This window comes from Alligator sinensis, unplaced genomic scaffold, assembly GCF_000455745.1.
Source record: "Alligator sinensis unplaced genomic scaffold, ASM45574v1 scaffold170_2, whole genome shotgun sequence".
Lineage (NCBI taxonomy): Eukaryota > Metazoa > Chordata > Crocodylia > Alligatoridae > Alligator > Alligator sinensis.
Window position 1 is genome coordinate 1,665,881 of NW_005842290.1, and position 24,127 is coordinate 1,690,007.

The 24,127-nt window shown below is 43.4% G+C and overlaps 1 protein-coding gene and 1 long non-coding RNA gene across 3 annotated transcripts in view; one reads left to right on the top strand and one right to left on the bottom strand.

Annotated features, from left to right (window-relative positions):
- Nucleotides 1–8,104, top strand: part of LOC102386192 — a 20,504-nt gene extending 12,400 nt beyond the window's left edge. Inside the window, exon 3 of one of the 2 annotated variants that reach the window (XR_324384.1) lies at nucleotides 8,054–8,104. This is a non-coding gene — a long non-coding RNA (uncharacterized LOC102386192). Of the gene's footprint in view, nucleotides 1–4,046; nucleotides 4,135–8,053 lie in introns of those variants that run through there. The other variant, XR_324383.2, reaches the window with a different exon arrangement.
- Nucleotides 1–24,127, bottom strand: part of LOC102369311 (protein BEAN1) — a gene marked incomplete at its 5' end in the record, with an annotated part of 47,678 nt that overhangs the window by 19,256 nt on the left and 4,295 nt on the right. The window contains one exon of the mRNA XM_006028144.3: nucleotides 21,656–21,797. Coding sequence (XP_006028206.1) covers nucleotides 21,656–21,797 — 142 coding nt within the window. The remainder of the gene's footprint in view (nucleotides 1–21,655; nucleotides 21,798–24,127) is intronic.

The following is a 24,127-nucleotide window of genomic DNA, read 5'->3' on the forward strand; positions in this document are numbered from 1 at the left end:
GAGCAGCTTGCAGAGTCATGCAGCCTTGAGCCCAAGGAAAACTGGCCAGAACCCACTGAAATTATGGGGAGTCTTTCTTTTTGGAGTTGCCCTGATCCCTAAACAACCTGCTGCACTTGCAGTCTATAGTACTAAAAAGAAAATACTCCTTTTAAAGAATTTGAACTTACGGTTTTAGAACCGTGACAAACTGGCTGTGCTTTCTGAGTTAGAAAGCTTGCCAAACTCATGAGTGTTTAGAAGAGCTTAAAGTCAAATTAAAAGGTGGAGAACTGAACACTGAGTTAAAAAGATCCAGAAAAATAAAGGCAGTTAAAAGAAGAGCAGCGTGGAGAAGTTTCTGTCTAATGAACCCTCTATTTAGATGGAGGAAAGGATCCCCTCGGTGCTGAGGGGTGTTGGGAAGAAATGTACAAATTCATTTACTTTCACTTCCAGGAAACCGAGCGGTGCGGAGCTTGCTTCCATCTAGGAAAAAAACTGAAATAAGCATGAGAACCAGATCCAGACTCTAGGCTCCTCCTCCTCGGCACTGTCTGATCATGTCTTGGGTATGATCAGGGACAAATCATGTTGAGGATACCTATTTCAGACCATCTGTGACTCTGGGTAGTTAAGAGATATGGGAAAGTATCATCTAAGCAGATGCCTTAACTTTGTATGACAAATTTCAGCCTGGACTAGTTTTTTCCATACCAGTTATAAACCCTTGATAAGCTGTGTTTCTCCTATGTTAGCATAACCATTATAAATGGCAGTGGCACTATGGGCACTGCTATAATAATGACACCCAATTAAGAAAAATGTGCCTTCTTAAAATCCTGTGTTATGGATTACTTCTATTTAGATTCAGGGCATCATATGGGAGCTGCACTTCTGAAAACCAACAATATCCATTTTAATATATCATTGTAGTGGTTAATATCCTGGTATTTAAGGAGCTCAGAAAAATGATGCACATTATTATGATGGGTGAGAGTGTAAAGTTCTGAGTAGGACCATACTTCTAGGAGGGCATGTTTTGATTAATTGCTATCTTGAGTTTCCCAGCAGATTAAGGGCACGTCCTGCTGAGGCACACCATAGATATGCTGATCACTGGAAAACCAGAGGGGAATTTGGCAAGGATTTTTTTTTTTTTTCTAAGAAGAAAATCAGAAATCATTTTTAGTAATAGCATGGTGTTGGCCCAGTACTGTACTACTGATGTCACTGGGAATGTTACCACCAATTAAGCTAATCTTCTGACAGCCTCATTTATGTGTACCTTTCATTGCTTAATCTTGGGGCCTTTTCGCCATGTAATTACAGCTTCCAACATCTATAAGAGAGAGCTTTTATTACACTCATTTTACAGGAGAAATTGAGGCACAGAGAGGCAAAGGTCCAAAGCCCCCTGATTCAATTAGTCTTTCCAGTGATCACAAGTGTCTCTGGATGGGGCCCAAATACAGCATGTCCTGGCAGAACCCAGGGGTCCTGATGCTTGATTTACAGCATTTACATTCTTAAAAATACTGACCGGTGGTTCTCAACCTTTTCTGACTCCGGGCACCCCTCATTAGCCTCCAGGCAGCCCTCCAAAAAGGCCAGCTCTTAGCTTTCACTTGTTTCTTGATTATGCAAATATAACAGAGCACCTTCTCTGTTTCAAAGATCTCAGAAAGCACTCAATATGTCTGCAAGTTTTTGGCACTGCTGGTTTCCTATTTGAAATGACTGGACTTGTTGCATGAGCCATATGTAGATGTTTCTATACGAGGCAGTAATATTGCACACCACCCTGTGGTACCCTTAGAAGGATTTCATGGCACCCCAGGGTGTTGTGGCACTCTGCTTGTGACTTGCTGACCAATACAGTATTGCTAGTAGCAGTCATAAAAGGTGCTCCCATTGCTTCACATCCTTGAGGAGCCCAGCCCCTTTCAGGGAACCAGATCTTTTTGAAAGGGTTGAATTTCCTTGAAAGTTTTCTCTGATTCCAGATTCCAAGGAAGACAGATGAAGGGCCTCCAAATACACTGAGGGATTTCACAGTATCTGCTTGCCATATAAGAATGTGAAAGTAAAATAAGTTTGTGTTTTTTGTTTTTTCTTACAAGATCAAAATGAATAAAGAAAACAATTGTCCATTAATAGCTAATGCAAGGAGCTAGCATTGTGTGGAGCATAAAACTGAGAATATAACCTTGATCTCTTGAGACCTAGTTCAGTACCTTAGCTCCATAGTGGTCATTGTTTCCCTTGCCTGGGGTCAAAAGCATCTGAGAGATCTCCCTGTTCCTCATTGCTCCTTGTCCTAAGCTACAGTGTACTGGCAACAATATAGGCCTAAAATAGAGATCCAGGAGCTAGTCCTGTTGAAAGACACTTTCAGTCTTGCTCTAGACCTCAATGGGAGCAGAATTAAATTAGCATGGCTAAGTTGGCTATGGAAATTTTTGAGGAATGATCTTTAAATAGATTCCCCCCCCCCTCCCCCTAGAGAATAGGGTGTAAGATGAGTGATAAAAAACATTCAAAAGATCTGTTGGGTGAAGTGAATGGATGTAGCTGTCACAAAGAGAGATGCTGAACCACATCACTTGAGGATCTGACCTAGTCCTATATTGCCACCTGAGGAAATTTAAGATGCCAGTCTAGACAGTCTGGCCAGGATTATACTTCTAGACGTTGACCTCCTGAAGGCCAGTGTAATAATATCATGCAACAGGACAGTTTTCCTGTGCTTACCAGATGGGCCATTAAATGTACAAATCATCTAAGAATCCCTTAGCAGCAAATATCAACAAACTAATCAAAAAGCAATTAACCTGTTTCTAATATTAATTAGAAATGATACAAGGAGGGGTGCCTTAAGGGAGCAGAGACTCAGAATTCTTGCAAGGCAGGATTACCAGCTTTGTATCATGCTGTGATATGTGCAAGGGTTGGAAGGGGCAGTTTGGGGGAATTCTTGGGTAAGTGGTTGCCTGCGAATGTAGAGGACTGTACTGTATAGTCCGGAAGGACCCTCTGTTTCATGTTCACATGTCCAGTATCTTGGACATGTAAAGGTGGCCATATTGTGCTTCTCCTCTACAAAAGGGGGTGATAAAACTCAAAGCAGTTTCCACTGGTTCATATGCTGTCAGATTTTTTCAATAGGATTTTTAGCCACTGAACAAATGCTTAGGGAGAAAGGGTATAAAGCACTAGCATTATGTATTTCTGTTTATAACGTTTGTGTTTATTTTGCCAAATATTCTAAAAGCCTAATAAAATTAATGTGATTGGGCTATGCTGACATCTTTGTTGTATGGGAATCTGGATGGAGCAATTAAAAAATTATCTGGGTGTACCCAGGAGTTCCCATTTCATGCTTGGCAAGCTGGTGTTGTAACATGCCAAATTCTCCTGGCTTTGTATAATTGCCAGAATTCATTGCCCTTGCCGGGGGATAAAACTCAATGTAGTACATTTTTCAAACTCATTTAGTCCGGGCCTGATTCTTGATGGAACCAGAGAGCAGGATCTGGCTTTGTTCCACCTGAATTAATACAGTTTAATATCCTCTTTGGGAGAATGGATGTCTGAGTAAGTGCAATTAGCTGATTCAGTCTTGCTTTTAAAGGGATCACAGCTCGGGCTGGAAGACAATGTATAGGCAGTTTTACTATTTAAGATGAAATTCTCCATGGTCTGCCCTAAACAGCTGGGTTTGATCTGTACACGTGATGGGCTGCTAGATCTCTCAGTAAACTGGTGAATTGCTTTCCTTTGTCAAAGCAACAAATTGAAGCACTCATACATGCTGCGCATATATATCAGAACTATTTTAATATTAATCAATGCATAGATCTATATGCATTGATTAATATTAAAATAGATATGGTATATGGGTGTGTGTACGCCTAAAAGAGGGAGGAGGGAAAAGCGTGTTGGGTGTGAAGCCATTGGTCCTTAGTAGGAGTTAGCACAGAGCACTGCACAGTCCTCTCAGTTCAACTTACTTAAAAAAAAAAAAAAAAAAAAAAAAAGTCAAGTGCATGGTGTTGGCCCTTCAGATCACTTTGGGCTTGTCGGCACTGTGACAGCAACAAGTCCAAGCATGCAGAGCCCACCAGTGCCTGCAGCCATGCGCCAGACCCAGAAGTATGCTGAAGAAGCTGCACCTCCTGTTATGCCTGTTGGAGAATGAGGGCTGGAGAGCAGGGTTAGAAGAACAAGCCTGGAGCAACCTCCCAGATTCGGGGTCTCCTGTATGCCTGCAAGTGTGGATGGGTGGGGCCGGCTTGATCCCTGTTGGTGCTTCAATTCACTGTTGCTGCAGTGTGGACAAGCCTGAAACCAGGAAACATAAAAGACCAAGCAAAGGTCTGGGATGAAGACGGTGATGTATAACTCCCCCCTTCAGGCAAAATAGAACAAAGCCTCCACCCAAATAAAGCAAAGCAAACGACTGCTCTGGACACACAATCCTCCCTTGAAGGGATGACAAGAGAAAGAACAAACATTGCATGACAGATGTTAGTCATGTTACTTAATGGACTGGAAGGTGCTCAGCTACTATGGTTACAGTAGCACTCTACATAGAACAGAATAAACCTTCACCTACAACAAGCCTGCGTACTGTAGCGATTAGGATTCATTAAGCGCTTACTAGTTTTGATGATCAATCTGTTTTTACGCATGCAGTGTCATTATTCTGAGGGGATGGACAAAGTGGCCGGGTAAAGAATCCCTGGGTCTCAAAGAAAGAATCAGTATTGCCACTGGTGACTGCCAGCTCGGTAGAATAAATGGGTGGCTATGAGGTCTTCATCACAGTGGAGTAAATTTTACTGTGAAGTATAGGGATGTAGTCAGTCATGTGGTTTCCATTAAAATTATTCTTTCAGACTCCTTCACCTCTCTTCTCTCAAAATGCACTTCTCAGTGTCACTAATGCACCTGATAGTGACATGAGTCATAGATGAGAAAGGCAGGCAGTAACCTTCATTGCCTGAAGTACTGTATGTGCCATTAATAACCAGTTGCTAAGAAGTGAAAAAGCACTTAGTCAAGAACAGTGAAACACTTTTCTCTGTGCAGGAGGTAGAAAGGTGATAAAACTCCTTTCATGCAAGGAAGCTTACATTACCTTGCCACTAGATTTTTGTTTGTTTGTTTGTTTTGTTGAAAATGCCACTGTATAACTTCATGGTCTTTCTGAATCCTGTTGTACCCTCTGCCATTGTATTTTTCTGACGGGGAGGGTAATATTTACTTTTCTTTGAAATACTTTGAGTTCATGTCTTATTTTACTTATAAAGAAGATGATTATGGGCACTGATAATAGATGCCCTGTTACAATGACCCCTACTCTGACTCTAGTTTTGAAGTGTATTACAGAGAGAATGTGCCACTAAGGTGGTAATCCGGTTTGTGCTGGGAATTTCAAAATATCAGTTACGACGTCTTTTTGTTGGCTCACGTTTGTTGTCTTCATATGGCAGAGAACATCGTGCTCTGGACTCCTTGCCAGGCCACGTGCACTGTCTTTCTCAGCAAGAGTGACTGGAATGTGAAGAAATCGATCCCTTTCCCTCTTTCGTAACCGGGGGTTTTAAAGTTTCAGGATTACAGCTGCCACGTGAAACATCCCCAGCCTTGGGAGCATGCTTGTGCATGATCTAAATGGACTCTAACATACTGCCGAGTGCCATTTGGACTCTGCTTAGTTCGTACCTGTCTCTCCTTTTTATTACTCATGTGAAATTGATTTGACAGACGTTCACACTGATCCCTGGTTCATTAGAAAGTCATTAATTTTGCAAAGGGGATGTTTATGGCTATAAGCACCACCTATCGAGGGCTGTCAAGATAAATTGACCAAACTACTGCTGTTTAACTGCCCTGGGAGTGTGGCAGGACTATGACAAAACCGAATGCATGGCATTTCTCTAAATGATTAGGAAAAGCATCTATAGGAATAATCAAATTGAGCCCTAAATGAGATCTGTGGCTCAGACATCAAAGCAATTAAATTATTACCATCCCAAGGCATCTTTCATAAATTAGGTTCCCAAACAGAATTTATCTAAAAGAGTACTCTTCACTGGACATCCTCCTGGAGAGCTGCATGTACATGGGGCTGCTTGAATAACTATTGCCCAGGGTAGACTAATTCTGCAGCCTGTTCCTCCAAGTAATCCAGGGAATTGGGCTCATCGGAGCTCAAGCTGAGCAGCGAAATAGCGAGCGGTTTCCTGTTGTTCTGAGAGATTTGCGAGATGTCACTTGTACGATTACCAGGTCAAACTGGGTTTAAAAGGTCATTCAGTTTTGCTCTCATACAAGGCTGGCTGCCCTACAGGGCAGCGCTGTGCTACCTCAGCGAAGCCTAGAGGATTTCTCTTGTGTGTTGGGATCCTCCTCATAGTTGCCCCTATACTAGGCATAGTTGGGATGGGTGTCCTCTTGCTGAAATGCCTCCTTGGAGTGGCAGGCAGCTGTGTAATTTCATTCCTAAGTGCACATGTGCAATCCTTTCTTTAATTTGTGTGCATGTATAAAGTTTCTGAAGCCAGTGATCAATTTTCTTTGGCTGCCTGGGGTGACTCCTCAAGACCCCTATTCTTTGGTCTATTTTCCTAGTTGACCACCACTTCTTTTGTTGGGTCTAGAGACAGAGTTCTTGAGTGCTCCTTTCACTGCTTACAATATTTACAGGGGAAAGCTGTACTCTGATCTCAAAGGCAGCTCTTCCAATCATTTCTTATGGAATTTAGCCTTCCTTAGACTGGTGCAAATTTGCCTCTGAGTGGGTGTTTGTAGTTCAGGCCTGATCTTCAAACCATAATTGACACCATCAGTCCCACTGACTTTAACAGGGCATGGGTAAGGACTTGCAGAATGAGACCCTTAAGCGTGCTTTCATATTGGAAGAATGCTGCGCTTGAGTCATTTCCTTGCAGTAGCAGGGGCTGTACAACCACCCCGTGCGGTGGATTTTGGAAACTGCGCTTCTCAGACTTCAGGCACATTCTGACTTGGGGATGTCGTCAAGCTGTGAGCTCTGTTATGCCCCCAGTTCCAAGGCTATGTTAATCTCTTCTCAAAACTGAAATAGGTTGGCATAACCTATGCAAAGAGAAGTGGAAAGCTGTCTCGTGCTTTCAGCCTGTGCCCTGCCCACAGCCAAGCAACCTTCTCCTACTTGTTTTCCGATTTAAAGCCTGAGCATGAAGCTTAATGAAAATGATAGTCTAAAATGATTATAGTCAGCCCCTGGCCATGTGCGGGCCAGATACTTACTTACTCCCAGAATTCTCTGAGTGGATGATTTTAGCAACAATAACGTGTGCAAGAAGGCTCAGCTCAGTAGCACCTGATATGGGGTGATGTAATGCTTCTGCCTCTTACAGGACATTAATATTAGAAACAACATTAAGTGAGGCTAAGTTTTTGGTGCTTGCTCCTGGCATTACAGAACCAGCTTTCATTTGCACGTCTTTCACTTCAGATATATGCTACATATTAATTCATCCCTGCAGTCAATGCAGTGGTTCCCATTCTGGCCACTTCTGCTCCTCATTCCTTCCTCTCATGCTTATGCCACAGTTGCTTTATTGATTTGTGGGCATCTTAGATTAGCTTTAAAAATTCCTGTGAAGAAGTCCAATAAGTCAGCCAACTTATCTTTTGCATACGTGTTATTTAAAAATGTTACTGTTGTACACGCTGTATAATAGTTTGAATTTATAGTAACTATCACAAGTTTAAACCATAAATAAATATTTGACAGGACTAGACCTTGCTTTTCCTTGCTCTCAGGCCTTAACACAGTGCCTCTTGTTAACCATTACCAACCAGAAGAGTCCCCAATCCAAATAACTATTTGGTTGGCTCTCCTCTTCAGAAGATGGATGCTTTTATATAACAGCCCCACAGCATAATGTCAGAGTTGCTGCACAGACCTTCTCTGGCTCTCACCCACTAGACTGATGTTTTGTATTGGGTATTTCAAAATGTTTGTGAAGAGAAATATTTTAAATGCCTCCCTACATAACTTCCTCTATCTTATTTTCAGCCATCTGCTAAGCCCCTCTTTTTTCCTGAAGTTTGCTCCAAACTGCGTCGGTAAGATATAAGATTTATTCCGTTTTTGACTATTTGCCAAAAGCATTAATTTTTTCCTGCTTTAATTAACTGTGGCAGTAGCAAGAACATAGGAAAAGCATTAATAAAAAAAAAAGCATGTTTAATTTGGATTTATTATGCAGGCTTTCTGGTTAATTTGATCAGTGTTTATTTGCATATGCAGAGTCAGAGCCCAGGCTGCAGCGCAGCTGCATCCTCCACACCCTGTTCTGGTCTTGCATGGAGCTTGGAAAGGTGGCCTGAATTCAGTCAAGATGCCAGAGGGGATGGTCCCTTAATATAATATGGAGCATCCTGTTATAGCCAGAAACATATAAACCACTGGAAACTATCAAAGCGCAGAGATATTCTAGCCAGACAGTCACTATATTAGTATGAAACTACTGTGGGAACTTCAGGTTTCTGGCGGTTTTGAACTGACAGTTCAGAGGACACTGCCAAACCCATCTGGTTCAAATTCGCCAACCTTACACATGCAGGTAACTGCACAGTATAAGTGGGAACTTTGTTATCGGTAAGGGTGCGGTATGGTGCGTTAGACTGGGCCCTAAATCAATTTACTTTTGTAAGCAGATTTACATGCAGCTCTGTGCATTTAGATGCAAGGTTCTGATTTGATTCCACACTTCAGTCCAAATGCTTTGAAAAAGATGCACGTGGGGAAAAAACCCCATTAAAGCCTCGTACGGTTCTGAGAAAGTTAATAGCTCACTGTTTGAAGGGATCAACAAACTGAGCAAAAAAGGTGCGTGTAGTATATGAACCACAGGATTGGAAACAAAGAGATCTATCTGCTATAAAGTAGGGTTATGGGATAAAACTGTTCACTCACAGAATAATTGGAGTAGGTAGTAAAATGTTACACTTCCAGTCACAGAACTTCTCAAATTCGGCCCTAATCATTGCAGCCTGATCAACTTATTGTATATTTGTTCATATATCTCTGTGTCTTTGTCTTTTCTTTGACTAAAATACTTATTTAATTGCATTCTTGCATGTTTCTGTTTGGTTGACTTGGTACAGAAGAGATCTTGGTGGCCTACTTTCTCAGCCATTCAGCCAGCCCTCTTCTGTCCCTGCTACATGTTTAATTTGTCCCCAAGGACTCCTAGAAATATCTTCATAGCCTCTGTTTGAGGATTACTCTTATTTAACAAGAAGAGAGAAAAACCTGGCAATAATTTTGAGTGCATGGAATGCCATCAAAGAAAATACGTGTTTTAAAGAGAGATTCTTTCTGGTTACTCAAAAATAAATACATTAACTCATGACTTTTACAGATGTGTGCAAAGTTAAATACAAACATAATCCCAACATCCTTTCTAAAGATAAGAACTACCCTCCCTTCCCACTCCCATAATATTTAAATGATCAGAAAGGTGCCCAGTTGAATGGGGGTGGGATATAGTTCAAGACAGATCCCATGAAAAGGACACTTATGGCTGCTTCATCATTATTTGCTGTTGTGTGGTTTGCGCTACAGAATGCCTAAAGTGATATTCTTTTTCAGATGTTTGTCTTGGTTCAGTACAGGGAGAAACTGAATCCCTTCATTTATTCGTGCAAATCGCCTGAAGCATGCACAGAGCATGGATGACCTGGAGTTGAGATTCTTGTCACCCATGGTGTATCATCCAAGTAATGACCTACCCTCAGACGCTCAGAATCACTGGCGAGTTGCTAGCTAATTTCCAGAATTGCTCCCTTTGGATGGGATTCCTTCTGGCACTGTTCCTACACCAGCCAATTAGTACAGGCTGACATTTAAGGGATGCTGCTCTCAGATGTGGTCCTTCTAATAATGCCAGCCTTCAGAAGGGCACGTTCAGATGTAGGTTAAGTAACCTGCCCTCACACCAGCCTTACTCAATTTTCAGAGGTTACTATGGAATGACTCGTATTTCCTCTACTCCCATCTCCCCTAATGTCAGGAGGTGAGATTAGAGCACTATGGCCTTTTCTGGTTATGGCAGTGTATATATACATCTAAACAATAATACTAATATTCTCTCCCAAGTAACACTTTAGGATATGTCTTCATGGCACGATGCAGTGCGGTGCAGATGCACCTGAGCTTAGAAAGAGACATTATGCAGGGACGAATGCCCTGCCAATGTGGCTGTACTGCTTTTGGGCCACCCAGATAACTTGTTCAGAACTAGCCCGGGTTAGAGGCATTGCAAACTCCTTTAGCACCTGAGCCAGGTCGGGTAGGAGGTTATGCAGACCACTGAACAGTGGGGACAGGGTCTTACTTGTCCCTGCTCTCTGAAATCAAGACACAGCTGCTACTGCTGTGGTTGCTGCTGTAGTACTGTAGGCTTTTGGTGCTGCCACTGAGACAGGCTTACTGCATACCAGCTGCAGCAGCCCCATGGTGCAGGTTCCCTGGAAGCTGGCCCGGGTGCAAGGGTTCACTCCCCCATCCCTGCCAAGACACCCTACCAGGTCCAGGGAGGCACCTGCCATGGCAGAGACTCCTGGGGTCATCCTGCTTGTTCTCTTGCTCCCCAGATACATTGCTGGATGAGGGGCTGTGCCCACCTGGCTTCTACAGCCAGGCAGTGTGGGGCTATTCCTGCTATGGCAAAGATTCACAAGGTGGGGGTGATTCTGGTGCCCCCTCAAGGTAGCACTTGCAGCTGGGTATTGCTGCATGGGTGCAGCTTGGATGCATCGTTAGTTCCAGAGAGTAAGGATTTTGCCCTCAGAAAAATGGAGACCGGGGTGAAATTTGCAATGTTCTTTCTTACTGTATTTGACAAAGATTCCTGTCAAGGGAGGCACTGGATAGGAAATGCAATATATTTGCCATGCACAAGGTCATGTAAACCAGAAGTTTTGGGCAGCTCAACCCACTTGGTGCCTCCCCCAACATCAGCCCTATACAGAGAAGTGTGACCTCTCCAACTTAAGATGCCTGCCTATATTCCCATGGGGCTATTCCATGAGGTAGGGTCACCTGGCTCAGACACCTTTATGCCCAGCCACTTCCCCAGGGTCACAGCTTGGAGACTCTGCCTTGGTTGTTTTTCACCCGAGGAATCCCACAGGCAGAGGAAATTCTCAAGGGACCAAATAGAAGTTTAAAGCTGTTTAATGTTTGACAGAATGGCATAAAGCAACATGAGAAGCACCACAGATCTGCACGCTGGCCCCAGGGACATTGCATACAGAGACAAAGCAGTTCAGGCTCACCAGCCTTGCAAAGCTGTAGCGAAAATTTATCTTCTCCAGCACAAAATCAATTCTCCCATCTTTACTACATTGATGATGATGATAACTGAAAAGCCAGTGATATTTTTTTATCCATTAAAAACTGTTACATGCCCTGAGCAAGTTGGCAAGTAGGGTTTTGCAAGGCTAATGAAGAATATTTTTTGATGGGAGCAGGGTTTTATAGTGGAAACACAATAAGCAGTGAACCAGGCAGCCCCAGGTTGCTGGATCAGGATAAGAATACTGACAGCCACACTTCTATCCTAAAAGGCAATTACTGGTATTCTGCTATACACTAAAACGACTTGTGGCACTAAACGGCTTTAACTGATAAATACAGGATGGACTTTTCAAAAGATGCTGCTTCTGCAAAGTGTTAGAGTTTGAAGGCACAAAAGAGGTTGGGACTGATTCAGTGTCTCCTTGGTACATTAAAAATACAGCTGAAGCATTCCAGGTGTAAGTTGCTTTCCCCCTTCTCTATTTTATTAACGCATATTAGATGTATATTGATGCATATTGATACAGTTAATATGCTAGGCCAAGCAGCTTACAGCGAGAATAGAATAGCATTAAAAATAGTGGTTCGGGGGCAAGGAAGGATTCTGCAATTGGATGCTCTGGCTTGAAGTTCACCTTCGTACTCCATTAGTTTCACCACTGGGACTACCTGATTAACTGCACTTAGTTAGGAGGGTGTATTAATGATTTGTTAATCTTTGCTTTTACCATTGCCATATAGAAATTCTAATTTGGCATTAAAAGTTATTTGGTAAAGATTGGCTGTGTACACATTTAAAGAGTTTCTAGAAAATCTTAGGTCTGAAAAATAAGTTTTCATCTAAGTCGATTCTATAAAATAAATAAATAAAATAATTGAATTGACAACAGAGAAGGAAAGCTTCATATAGATTTGCAAAATTGCTTATAGGATTGGGATAAGAAACCCCCTTTTTGTATTATCCATAATGCAATATGTATCAGAAGAATCAATGGTCTGTAAACTTATGTATGAATTTTCTTGTATGAAAAACATGTAGTAGCACATGCACGCAGAAGCGCATAACCGATGTGTGGGGTTTCCTGAAAAAGTTTGGTATTGGGTCATTTAGCATGACTTCCCTCTCTCTGTGCCTATACCCATTGATACTCTCTCACTAATTTAAGCGATGTCTCTAAAAACACCTTTGGGGAACAAGGATGAGTGAAGTGTTGTTGGCGGTAAAGGTCTCCATTTGTTGTTGACCCTAGAGCATGTGCAGAGTTACGGGGATGTGTCAGAATAATGTATGTTCCCTTCCGTTCTGTTCTCTGATAGAACAACAGGGTTAAGAAGGCTGAGAAATGAGACTCGCTGAACAGTGCAGAGGAGCAGAATAATTGAGGGCAAAGGTTTTTCACACTTATTACGTGGCTTTTCTGCTCCATTTCTATTACTGAGAGCCCAACAATCTCAAGGTCAACACCTAATGTAAAATGAGAGCTTAAGTATATTTTTAAGTGCATTTTATTGAGAGCTTTTCTTTGTTTCACTTGACTCTGTCTATATATAATGTGTACATATGGACAGATTGAAATGAAATGGCCTACAGTTTTACACTTGCAAATGACTAGTGCCAGTAACCATGGCTATGGATTTGTGCGCTCTTGTGTTATGTACATGTGCTTTGAGTTGTGCTAGTATGTGTGTGTGTTTCTGAGTTGTGGGCATATTGGATGATCTCCAAGAAATCTCTAAATAATCTTAATTATGTTTGTAATTTGATGATCACAAAATCTGCATGTTTAGCTCGTGTGTGTGTGTGAGGCACAGGGAAGAGACTGCTTTGCAAGTGTGAGCTTTGTGCATCTTCATGTTGTCTCTGTCTTAATCATATGTGAATGAAAAATAAAAATGAATATGCAACATTAACCATAACCCCATTTTTTTTATATCAACCAGTTTACTTCAAATATTATCCCTTGCACGCAGTGGTATGAAGAGATCTGATGAGGAAGCTCAGTAGACCAGACACTGACACAGAGGTGAATCCCCTTATATTTAAAAGAAACAAAAATGATTCCCAGTATGCAATCCTGGCTTTCATCCAAGCCCTGTTCTGGCTGAAGGCATGGGCATATGGTGCCTGCTGTGAGTAAAGTAGCTTGGACACTCTTCTCTGTTGGGGATTCTTCTGTAATCCAGATATATGAGGAAAGGCCCAGGACTGTGTTAAACCTCCCCGTCCCCATTACAGATCAGCAAAGAAAAATATTAACTGGAGTCATTTGAGAGTCTATTGTCTTTAACAATTTCTTTGCCTCCATCTTTTTTGAGCAGGGACCAGAGCATCCCGCCCCCACTGGGATCCTTGATGTACCCAGGGGAGGCGCTGCCAGGCCCAGTGAGGACCTAGTCGGGGAACTTCTCATGGGACTAGACATGTTCAAATCAGCAGGTCCTGATGATCTCCACCCTGGAGTGCTGAGGGAATTGGCAGATGTCATTGCGGGACCCCTGGCACAGCTTTACGAGCACTTGTGGTGCTCTGGTGAGGTGCCGGAGGACTGGAAAAAGGCCAACGTGGTCCCCATTTTCAAAAAAAGGGGGGAAGGAGGACCCAGGAAACTACAGGCCAGTTAGTCTTACCTCGGTCCTGGGGAAGCTCTTTGAGAAAATTATCCAGGAGCACATCTGCGAGGGACCAGCGGAGGAGATCATGCTTATGGGCAACCAACATGAGTTCATCAGAGGCAGGTCCTGTCAGACCAACCTGGTGGCCTTCTATGACCAGGTCACAAAATCCTTGGACACGGGTGTCGTGGTGGACGTAGTCTTTCTGGACTTTAGGAAGGCCTTTGACATGGTCTCTCACCCCATTCTGATTAAGAAATTAGGCAACTGTGGTGTTGATGCCTACACAGTCAGATGGGTCGCCAATTGGCTGGAGGGCCGCACACAGAGAACAGTAGTGGACGGGTTATTTTCAACCTGGAGGGATGTGGGCAGTGGGGTCCCCCAGGGCTCGGTCCTTGGGCCCACACTGTTCAACATCTTCATCAGCGACTTGGACAAGGGGGTGAAAAGCACCTTGTTCAAATTCGCGGATGACACTAAGATGTGGGGAGAAGTGGGCATATTGGAGGAGAGGGACACGCTGCAATCAGACCTAGACAGGTTACAGGGGTGGGTGGATGAGAAAAGGATCTTGGAGTCATTGATTCCAAAATGAACATGGGCTGACAGTGTGGGGACGCGGTCAGGAAAGCCAACCACACCTTGTCATGTATCCACAGATGCATCACGAGCAGGCCCAAGGAGGTGATCCTCCCCCTCTATGCAACACTGGTCAGACCACAGTTGGAGTACTGTGTCCAGTTCTGGGCGCCGCACTTCAGGAGAGATGTGGCCAGCATCGAGAGGGTCCAGAGGAGGGCCACTTGCATGATCCAGGGACAGCAGGGCAGGCCCTACGAGGAGAGGCTATGGGACCTGAATCTGTTCAGCCTCCACAAGAGAAGGCTGAGAGGGAATCTGGTGGCCATCTACAAACTGGCCAAGGGGGACCAGCAGGCTATGGGAGAATCCCTGTTCCCCTGAGCGCTACCGGGAGGTACAAGGAATAATGGCCACAAGTTGACGGAGAGTAGATTCAGGCTAGATATCAGAAGGCGCTACTTCACTGTCAGAGTGGCTAGGATCTGGAACCAACTTCCAAGGGAAGTGGTGCTTGCCCCTACCCTACCCTACCCTACTCCTTCAAAAGGAGGCTAGATAATCACCTAGCTGGGTCATTTGACCCCAGCATCCTTTCCTGCCATGGCAGGGGGGCAGACTTGATGATCTGCTCAGGTCCCTTCTGACCCCACCAACTATGAAACTATGAGAGAGCTGGATAGAGGTCTGTGTACAAGCCAAGAGTGCCACTTTCCAATACCCATTTTCTGGAGATACCAGTGAAGGTATGCCGCTTGAGACTATTCTACTTTCTTACCCAGGTTGGGAGTGAAAACTGCTCTACTTCCTTATCCACTTTGAGATAGAAACGATTACATTCAGGGAAAATTCCACGTTGAGACATCTTGTTTGTTTTAGACTCTCTTTCCTGAAATTTGAAAATTGTGGAAGAAAAGTGGCTCCTGTAATGCTGAGAGGTCCTGAGTAAGGTCAGGCCTTTTTTGTGCCAGCTGCTGCATATACATACTGTAAGAGATGGTTCTTGTTCCAAATAACTTGCCACACATTCAAAAGATGAGAGAAATTTTCTATAGCTGGGGAGCTGAGATGTGGAATCATTAAGTAGCCTGCCCAAGGTCACATACAAAACATTTCATAATTTCATAAATTTCATAAACATCAGGGCTGGAAGGGACCTCGGAAGATCATCGAGTCCAGCCCCCCGCCCAAAGGGCAGGAAGTCAGCTGGGGTCATAGGATCCCAGCAAGATAAGCATCCAGTTTCATCTTGAAGGTGTTCAATGAAGGCGCTTGAACCACCTCCGGTGGCAGGCTGTTCCAGACCTTGGGGGCTCGGACAGTAAAGAAGTTCTTCCTTATGTCCAGCCTGAAATGATCTTGAAGTCGTTTGTTACCATTCGACCTCGTCATCCCTTGGGGCGCTCTGGTGAACAAACGTTCCCCCAGATGCTGGTGGTCACCCCTGATAAACTTGTAGGTGGCCATCAGATCACCCCTGAGCCTGCGCTTTTCCAGGCTAAAGAGCCCCAGGGCTCTCAGCCTGTCATTGTAGGGTCTGCTTCCCTGACCTCTGATCATGCGCGTGGCTCTTCTCTGGACTCTCTCAAGCTTCTCCACATCCTTTTTGAATTGTGGAGCCCAAAACTGGACACAGTACTCCAGCTGCGGACTCACTAAGGCTGAGTACAGGGGAGAATGACGTCCCGGGATTTGCTTGAGAAGCATCTATGGATGCAAGCCAGCGTTTTGGTCGCTTTACTAGCTGCAGCATCGCATTGCAGGCTCATGTTCATCTTGTGCTCAACGATGACCCCCAAGTCTCTTTCTTCCATAGTGCTAGCCAACATAGCACTGCCGAGCACACCTTAGCTTACTGTATTTTCTTGTATATAAAACACCCCAGAATATAAACACACCTTATTTTTGAAAAACAAAATGAATAAAAAAATCTTTTCCTGTAGTAAATGAGCTAGAAATCTGAACCTGCTCATAGGAAGTAGAACAATGGTTTGCTGCAGAGTCTACATTCTGTTTCACCAAGTAAACTGGCAAAACCTGCTCTTGCCCTATTACTTGCATATCATGTGTACCTCAATTTCCAGGAGCTGTTTTTTGGGAAAAGGTTGTGTGTTGTATGTGAGAAAACACAGTATTTTGAGTAACTTTCGTGTACCAAATCAGAGTATTTTACTGGGAGAAGTACTACAGAGAAGAAATATTACAGTGCATAGGGTTGGATTGATGGGTATACAGAAAGAGGAACATAGTCTAGGGAGGGTGCAAGATTGTGAGAAGACAGAAATCCACAATCTGTAAAGTAGAGAAAATGTAAATAAGTATTCAGGGAGAGTGATTGCACAATGGAACAAAGACAGAATTCAGCAGAGAAGAATTGATAAGGTGCACAAACTAGGGAAAAAGAATGTTTTTGAAGAAGACACTTCCCTTAGAGCAGGGGTGTCAAACATACAGCCTGCTGAGCCATATGATCCAGTCTGTGGGGTTTTGGGAGGGGCCTGGATGTAGGAGTAAGACAAGTGGGCATGGTGTTGAATTTCAGGGTGTAGAGTCCCATTAGGAACACATTTTGAGAGCAGCAGGCCAAGAAACAGTTGTGTTAACCCCCCCTGGCTCCCTGAGCAGACAGTGGTTCCCACCCTTGCCATTAACCCTGCTGGGGGGGTCTGGATCTGGCCCACAAGGAACTCATGATTCAAATCTGGTGGGGGTGCAAGTGAGTTTGACACATCTGCCTTATATTTGACTATCAATTCTTTGGTTCTTACTCAATGGGATCATTATTTCACCTTCCCCCCCCGCTTCTGTCAGATCCTGCAGTCTTAATTCTAAGCTTCCAACAAGTTTGTCATAAGAATACTTATCCCAGTTGAAAGCTGCCACGCTTCTGTAACAGCTGTAGTCTGGAAATCTAAGTGCTTTATAAACAGTAACATAGTAGCATAGGCATTCTTACAATTCTCTGTCATCATTATTATTATATCTGTTTTGCAGAAGTGGGGTGTGGGTAGATGGCATGCAGGAAGTTGTCCGTCTTCCATGCCAAACTAATCTTCCTCCTTATATACTAGTCACTAACTCCACTTCAGGCTTAAATGAAGCTAAAACAAAAATGGAAAAAAGAGAAAGAGCCTTTCTTTAAAGACACTGGGAAACTGTGGGGGGAAAAACCATATTTGTGCTGTTAGAGTGAACTTTCAAAAATATAAAAAGTGACATGGAGGAAGCAAGTGAGTTTTAGAACACTGCTGCTCAACCTTTTGGCTTCCACAGGCCAGATGGGTGGTGTGGGGCTGTTCCATGAGCTGGATGGAGCCCCATATGTCAGGATTGGGCTCTGAGGCCCTGCACTATCCCTTCTCTGCCCCAGGTTCTGGGAGTGGGCCCTGACACCTGGCACCACCCTCTCTTGCCCCTGTATGACAGGATTGGTCTTCAGGGGTCTGGCACTGGTCCCAGAGCACCAGGATTGGGCCCTGGCCAGGGACACAGTGTGATAAGGTAAGAGGGGAAGGTGCTGGGATTGGTCCCTGGTACCCACCGTTGCCTCCACCCAGCCCTGCATTCTGGGATCAGGCGCCTAATCCAGTGTGCAGCACTTGAGGCTCCCCATGAGTCCAGAAACTTGGTGGTGAGGGAGTACTTGGCACCACTTTCCTGCTACCAAGTTTCTAGATCTATGGGGAGCCCCATGGAGTGGATGGGCATTGGCCCAGGCTAGCCAGGCTAGAGGCTGAGCACCCATGTTTTAGAGGGACAGGGAAATTGAAGAGGTTACAGGGAATAGACAGAAATTTGAGATAACAGTATATGCTGCTGTTCCAAAGCAGGCAGTTTAGAAGTACCCTTTAATTGATTTTTTTTTTAAATGGTGGGTTTTTTTGTTTTCTAACTCTTGCTGTATGAAATGTGTTTGCATATGACTTAAATAAATAATAGTTGTAGCAGTAATAATAATTTCATTTCATCTCTTTCAAGAAATGGTCCAGAGAAATGTCCTTTATCAAACTCAAAGAGAGGTCCGCAGGCGGCCAAAATTTGTGTCTTCCGAAGATGTGGAGAAGATGAAGAAAGGGTACTTGACAACATGTTAGATCTTGTTTATTTCACTGTGAAACAAAACACTCCTCTGTAGACTAGCATCTGTCACTAGAGAAGGTCTATGACTGTCTTGGGAGTTTTGCTTTGCTGATTGCCATTGTAGTAGACTGTACTGTAGAGGACTCTGCACTTGTAAGTTTTGAAGAGCTGCATGCTTTGGTAGAATGATATAGCAAACAATGCTTGTTTTTAGATGGCTGCAACAATGCTATTCTCTCTGTGCAATGATGCAGTCACTCTCATTTGAATGGGAATTTGCCAGTTCCTGTAGTACAGCCTGTCAAAGCTGACAAGGTTGCTGGTGATGGAGATCTCGTCTTTCATGAAAAACTTCGTAAAGAACTGAGAAGTGACACCCAAAAGTCATTGGGGAATGATTCCTACTGGAAACTAGGATTCCCTGAATGATAGTTATTTCACAGTCTGTGGGAACAAAATGAAACCTTTGCAAGGAGATTCTTACAAAGGGGAGTAAAAAGGCTTATTCTGGGGGAAAAATCAGTTTGGGAGAAGATTCCAGGCAATAGTAGACATAACAAAGACTCATCTCTGGGTTTCTTTTTATTTTGCAAACAGCCAAGCGGAGACTCCTTTAAATCCAAACTATCCCAAAGACTGGGACAAATCTGCACTGCCTGACACTGGGTACAAGGTATTTGCTTTCTTCTTTTGCCTTAAATGAGATTAGGCTGTTTGCATCCTTATTTTTGTGATGGAAGTACACAGTAATCTAAAGGACATGGCTTAATTACCACATCTGATGAAGCATTCCCAACCTGGGCGTGTAGTTCCTAAGTGACATACTGTTAACAATATTCAGTCACTTAGTAATTTAAGCAATGCCCATAGGCTTCTGAAGATACTGCTATGGGCCTCACTTCCATTGATTTCATTTGAATTTTTAAAGTACTTAAATAGGTTTGTAAAAATCTGGACCATGGACTTAGAACTATGGGTGCCGAGTTGGTAGGTTTCGTGAAATGCACTTCTGTTTATTAGGAACTGAGCTAAGATTACCAGCTCTTGTCATATAGATCAAAGAAAAGAACTAAGAGATAATGCCACCATGGTCTTTACTGGATTAGGTTTGGATCCGTGACTTAGAAGTGAGAAATCTCCATATCCCATTACCTATCCCAAGACATTTAGTACCATTAAATGGACCACATTTTTAGATGCACGCATAGACCAGTCTCTTATGATAGGAGAAAGTAAGAGATGTTGATTATAAAAACGCATTTAAATCCATTTTCATCTAAACTTGCACCTTTACTGTCTTCCCCATAGTTTGTCAAATATCTCTCTTCATACCTTTAAAAAAAACCCAAGATTAACATTAAATATATACCCAAGGAAATAAAACTAGCAAATAAATGCAGAGCCATTGGATAGCTAGACATTTTTACTAGCAGTTTCAGTGGTGTCTGATTATTTTTCCTATAGATGGATTGCAAAGAATCTCTCTATTGGAGTGGTTCTCAACCAAGGTTACCATGGCATCCTGGGGCACTGTGAGCTCCTTTTAAGGGTGCCATGGGGTGCCTTGAAATATTATTATCGTTTGGTGTGCAAACACCTACAGATGATTCACAAGAGAAACCCGGAGATTTCACATAGAAACTCAGATACAATGCGTCAAAAACAATCTGACCTGCTGTGGTCTTTCAGTGCTCTTTGCAAGAGAAGAATTGCAAAAAATGAGAAAACTGCAGTAAAAAGGTGACAAGCTAAGAGCATGTTCCGAGTGGTGCCCCAAGTCTAAAAAGGGCGCCTTGAGAACCTCTGCACTGTTAGGTTGATAGAGATTTTGCGGTTAAAGGAACAGGACAGAGTCCAGCACCTTGGGATATGTTGTCAGTTCTGCCTTCCGCGGCTGCTGGAGGGTTTTGGGGGGCTTCTGGGGGGCTTCGGGGGAGCGGGGACGCAGCGAGCTTTCACCGCGCGTCTCTCGCCGCTTCCGAGCCTAACTGGGAACATGTGGCTATGCCTACAGAACATGTGGCTGTTCCAAGAACTGAACCAACTTTACAAAGTTTTGATTCAACAATCTTGATGCACATCTTCAGTACATTGCTTAATAGACGGTAAGAAAGTATTGGCCCTTATATGTGACACTTATAAAGATGGGAATTGGGAAGAGTTGGTTTGTTTTTGTTACTAGACAAGATTTGTTGCAAATGTCTCATGTAGATATCCTCCAAGCCAAGCAGCCTTTTCCTACCATATTCATAAACAATAGGTAGATTGCACAGCACCCAAATACAAAGAAATATTATAAAAATTCAACACTTATTTTAAAATAGTATAAATTTTGGCATTTTGACTGAATTTATGGAAACTATTTCCAAGCTGTGATGAACAGAGCAGTATTTAGTCTAAAGGCCTTCAGCCTTGTCTGTGTTAATTCCCATCTGGAAACACTTGATTAATAGCACAGGATGCTTGCCTTTCAAAAGTTGAGAGGCATGGTATGATGTGGTGCCTGGGACAGGACTGGACTTAATGGTTCTTGCATTTCCTTTCAGTGCTACATTCCTAACTCATCAAAACACACTCGGCTGAATTATAACTTGGTGGGCAAGATTCTCAGCTAGTGTAAATCAGCCTAATGGCCAATGACTTTATATTCAATGAATTTCCAGTGTTGTGTACCAGTTGAGAGTCTGACCTACTGGGTTTTAAATTCAATTAAAGTAAAATATAGGACTGAGATCATATCATTAATAAAAGCCTTTGTTCAGCTGTCAAATAAAACATTCATGTTCAATTAATATCTACAAATTAAAGTTGCCTAACAACATTTATTTGGCAGCAACGTCTATAAAAGTCCAAAGCTAATTGTTTGTGGGGGAGGAGGGAAGGTATGATTTTATGAGAGAGAAATGTATAAAGTCCATTAGTACTTTAACCTAATGGATTTGGATTGTATGACATATGCCTGGCAGGTCTATCTCACCACCTTACAGAACTGGCAAATCCAATAATATCAATTCCAGATACCAGAAAAGTGCTTACCATGGCGGTGAATCGGGATACATGACATTGACCTGAGAGAGAGTGTCCATGTAGGAACCAAAATCAAATGCTGGTGGGAACTCCTCGATGCAGGTAGATCTTAGTTCTCCAATTGAGCCGCCATAGGAGAAGCCATCTGGAGCTATGAAATGAGCAATTAATAATAAGTCCTTCTTCATGGTAGATTCCACACAGTGCTGCTCTAATTTAAAGTGTTAGCCACAAGTGAGAGAGAAAATCAATTTGACACAGCAGGGTTATCAGTGATATGAGGCAAGTAAGACTTAAAGGAATAAAGAAATGCCCTGGTAGCAATTGCAAGCCCATGAAAACTAAATCAAAGCTACTGTGTTTCAGGGTGTGGCATTGGGAATACACACTTGGGTACTTCTCTGCAAATCTGTGAGTGGTATTAAAGTCCTACTCATGTGGCCAAAGGTAAAGACCTTTACAAGTTCTGATGCACACTGCCTCAACTGCTTGCACTGTTTCTCCTAAGCCACTGCAGTTATCAGGAGCTGCACATCTTCAGCTTCTCTCAAAACAGATTAAAGTTAGGTGCCTAACTTTGAGAAACTACGTTTGAAAAAACTGAGTCTTCAACATGAGTGCTCAGATAAAGGGAGGAAATGGAAAACAGCTGTGCTGCAGTTCCCTGACTGTACCTTCACGTGGGAAAACTCGCTCCCAAACAGATGCCAGAAAACTGGTTCAAACAATGCATAGACAGGAAGCACTGAAAAAAGGGGGAACCGCCTTTGCTTGGAAGGGGCTGGTCACCCCAAGAGCTGAAGTGGGAGTGGTGAACTAGTCAAGCTCATCTCAGCAGTGAATATTAGGCCTACAAGCCTGACCTATAAGGGTTGTTCCTGAGATAGAAGAAATTACTAGTGTAGAGGGAAGACTATTGGCTTAGATTGCATGGGCAGATGAAGGCCCTGTGCCCAGACCTCTCAGCTGCACCTCTTTGTGCTGTAGGCATAGTATAGTCTCTGCCGCAGGCCTCTTCATTGCATTGCCTCTCTGGCAGCATCCATCCCGCAGAGACGGGCACCAGCTGGTTGGCCTAAGGGAGGAAGCTCCAGCAGGTCCAGGCACCTGCCGCCTCTGCCTCCCAGCAGCAGAGAGAGAGGCTTTTAGCAAGAGAGCCAGGGCTGAGGCCAAGAACAAGGAGACTTATATTATTGTGAACAAGAAGCAGTCGGAGACATTGGGCTCTTCTGTGGCTGGGAGGCTCCAAGGAGAGAGCACTGCCTTTCTCTCGTCATCTTTTCTCCCTGCATTCGGCTTTGAGGGAGCTGGAGTCCCTCTCCACACTGCAGAGCAGCCTGGGAAAAGAGGAGCAGTGAGGGCCAACTTAGGGGTGGCTGCAATGGAGCTGTGCAAAAGGGGAGCATAGTGTACTTGTATTGTAGGCAGGGGGGTTGTCTGGCCTGAACTACGTATAATAGAGGCAGTCCAGGTAAGGGACACTTTTCTTTCTTCCCCGCAGGTCCTGGGAAAGGCCCACTAGTTTCTGGACAGGACCATACTCCTTCTTGCCTCCACTGATAACTGACTAAATAGCCTTATTTAACTCGCCCAGCGAGGGATGTTATTTGTGTGCAATGTCCAGAAATGAAACGCTAATTAGAGATGTGGTTCACAGAACACAGTTTTGCATAATTGTAGCCTGAAAGTGTAAACAGAGGTGGGGTTTGCCTTTTAGTAGGTAGGAAAAGAAAGCTCGGGTTCAGTGTGCTGCTTGCATTAAAGGTCACACAAAGCGGCAAGTAATGTCAGGGTTGTCACTTGCCCATTGCACAGGTGTTACCTCTGCTATGGAAATCTAATAATTAGGGCTGTGCAAATAATTGATATTTTTGCTTTCTCTGTCAAACTAAAAAACTTGTGGGGGGGAATCCTAAAAAAGATTTAGATTGAATAGATTGAACTGAATTTTAAAGTCTTTGTTTTGTCTTGTTAAAACAAAACCCTCATAGATGATATGTTCAGCAAAAGCTTATATTTGATTAAATCAACCCCTGCAAGCATTTTTTAAGAAAACAAAGCAAGCAAAAGTCCAGCTGCATCCAACTGGAATTCAGAGTGACAGTGCCTTCTTTTTCTCTTGTAGTTCAGTAGTAAGGCACTTTCTCAGGATGATGGAAACCTCAACCTTGGTTCAGTTGACTTGCCTATCTGAAAGGGTATGAAATCCCACTTCTAGCTCCCATGAGGGTACCTTAAGCACAATGCTACATGGTATTCTGCCACGAGGTAGGAGCAGCAGGCTCTCCGGCTCTTCTGTTGATGCTGTTCTACTTTGCGTTACTAATTAAATACTCCTTAGGGAATGGTCAAGGTGAGCGGCCCAACCACCAGACTAGTGGTCATTTCTCTCTCTGGTTCAAGGTATGGAAGTGTTTTATACAAAGTGGAACAGCTCCAACATGGTCTGGTGAGAGTCCAGTGTTTAGGGCACTCTCCTGG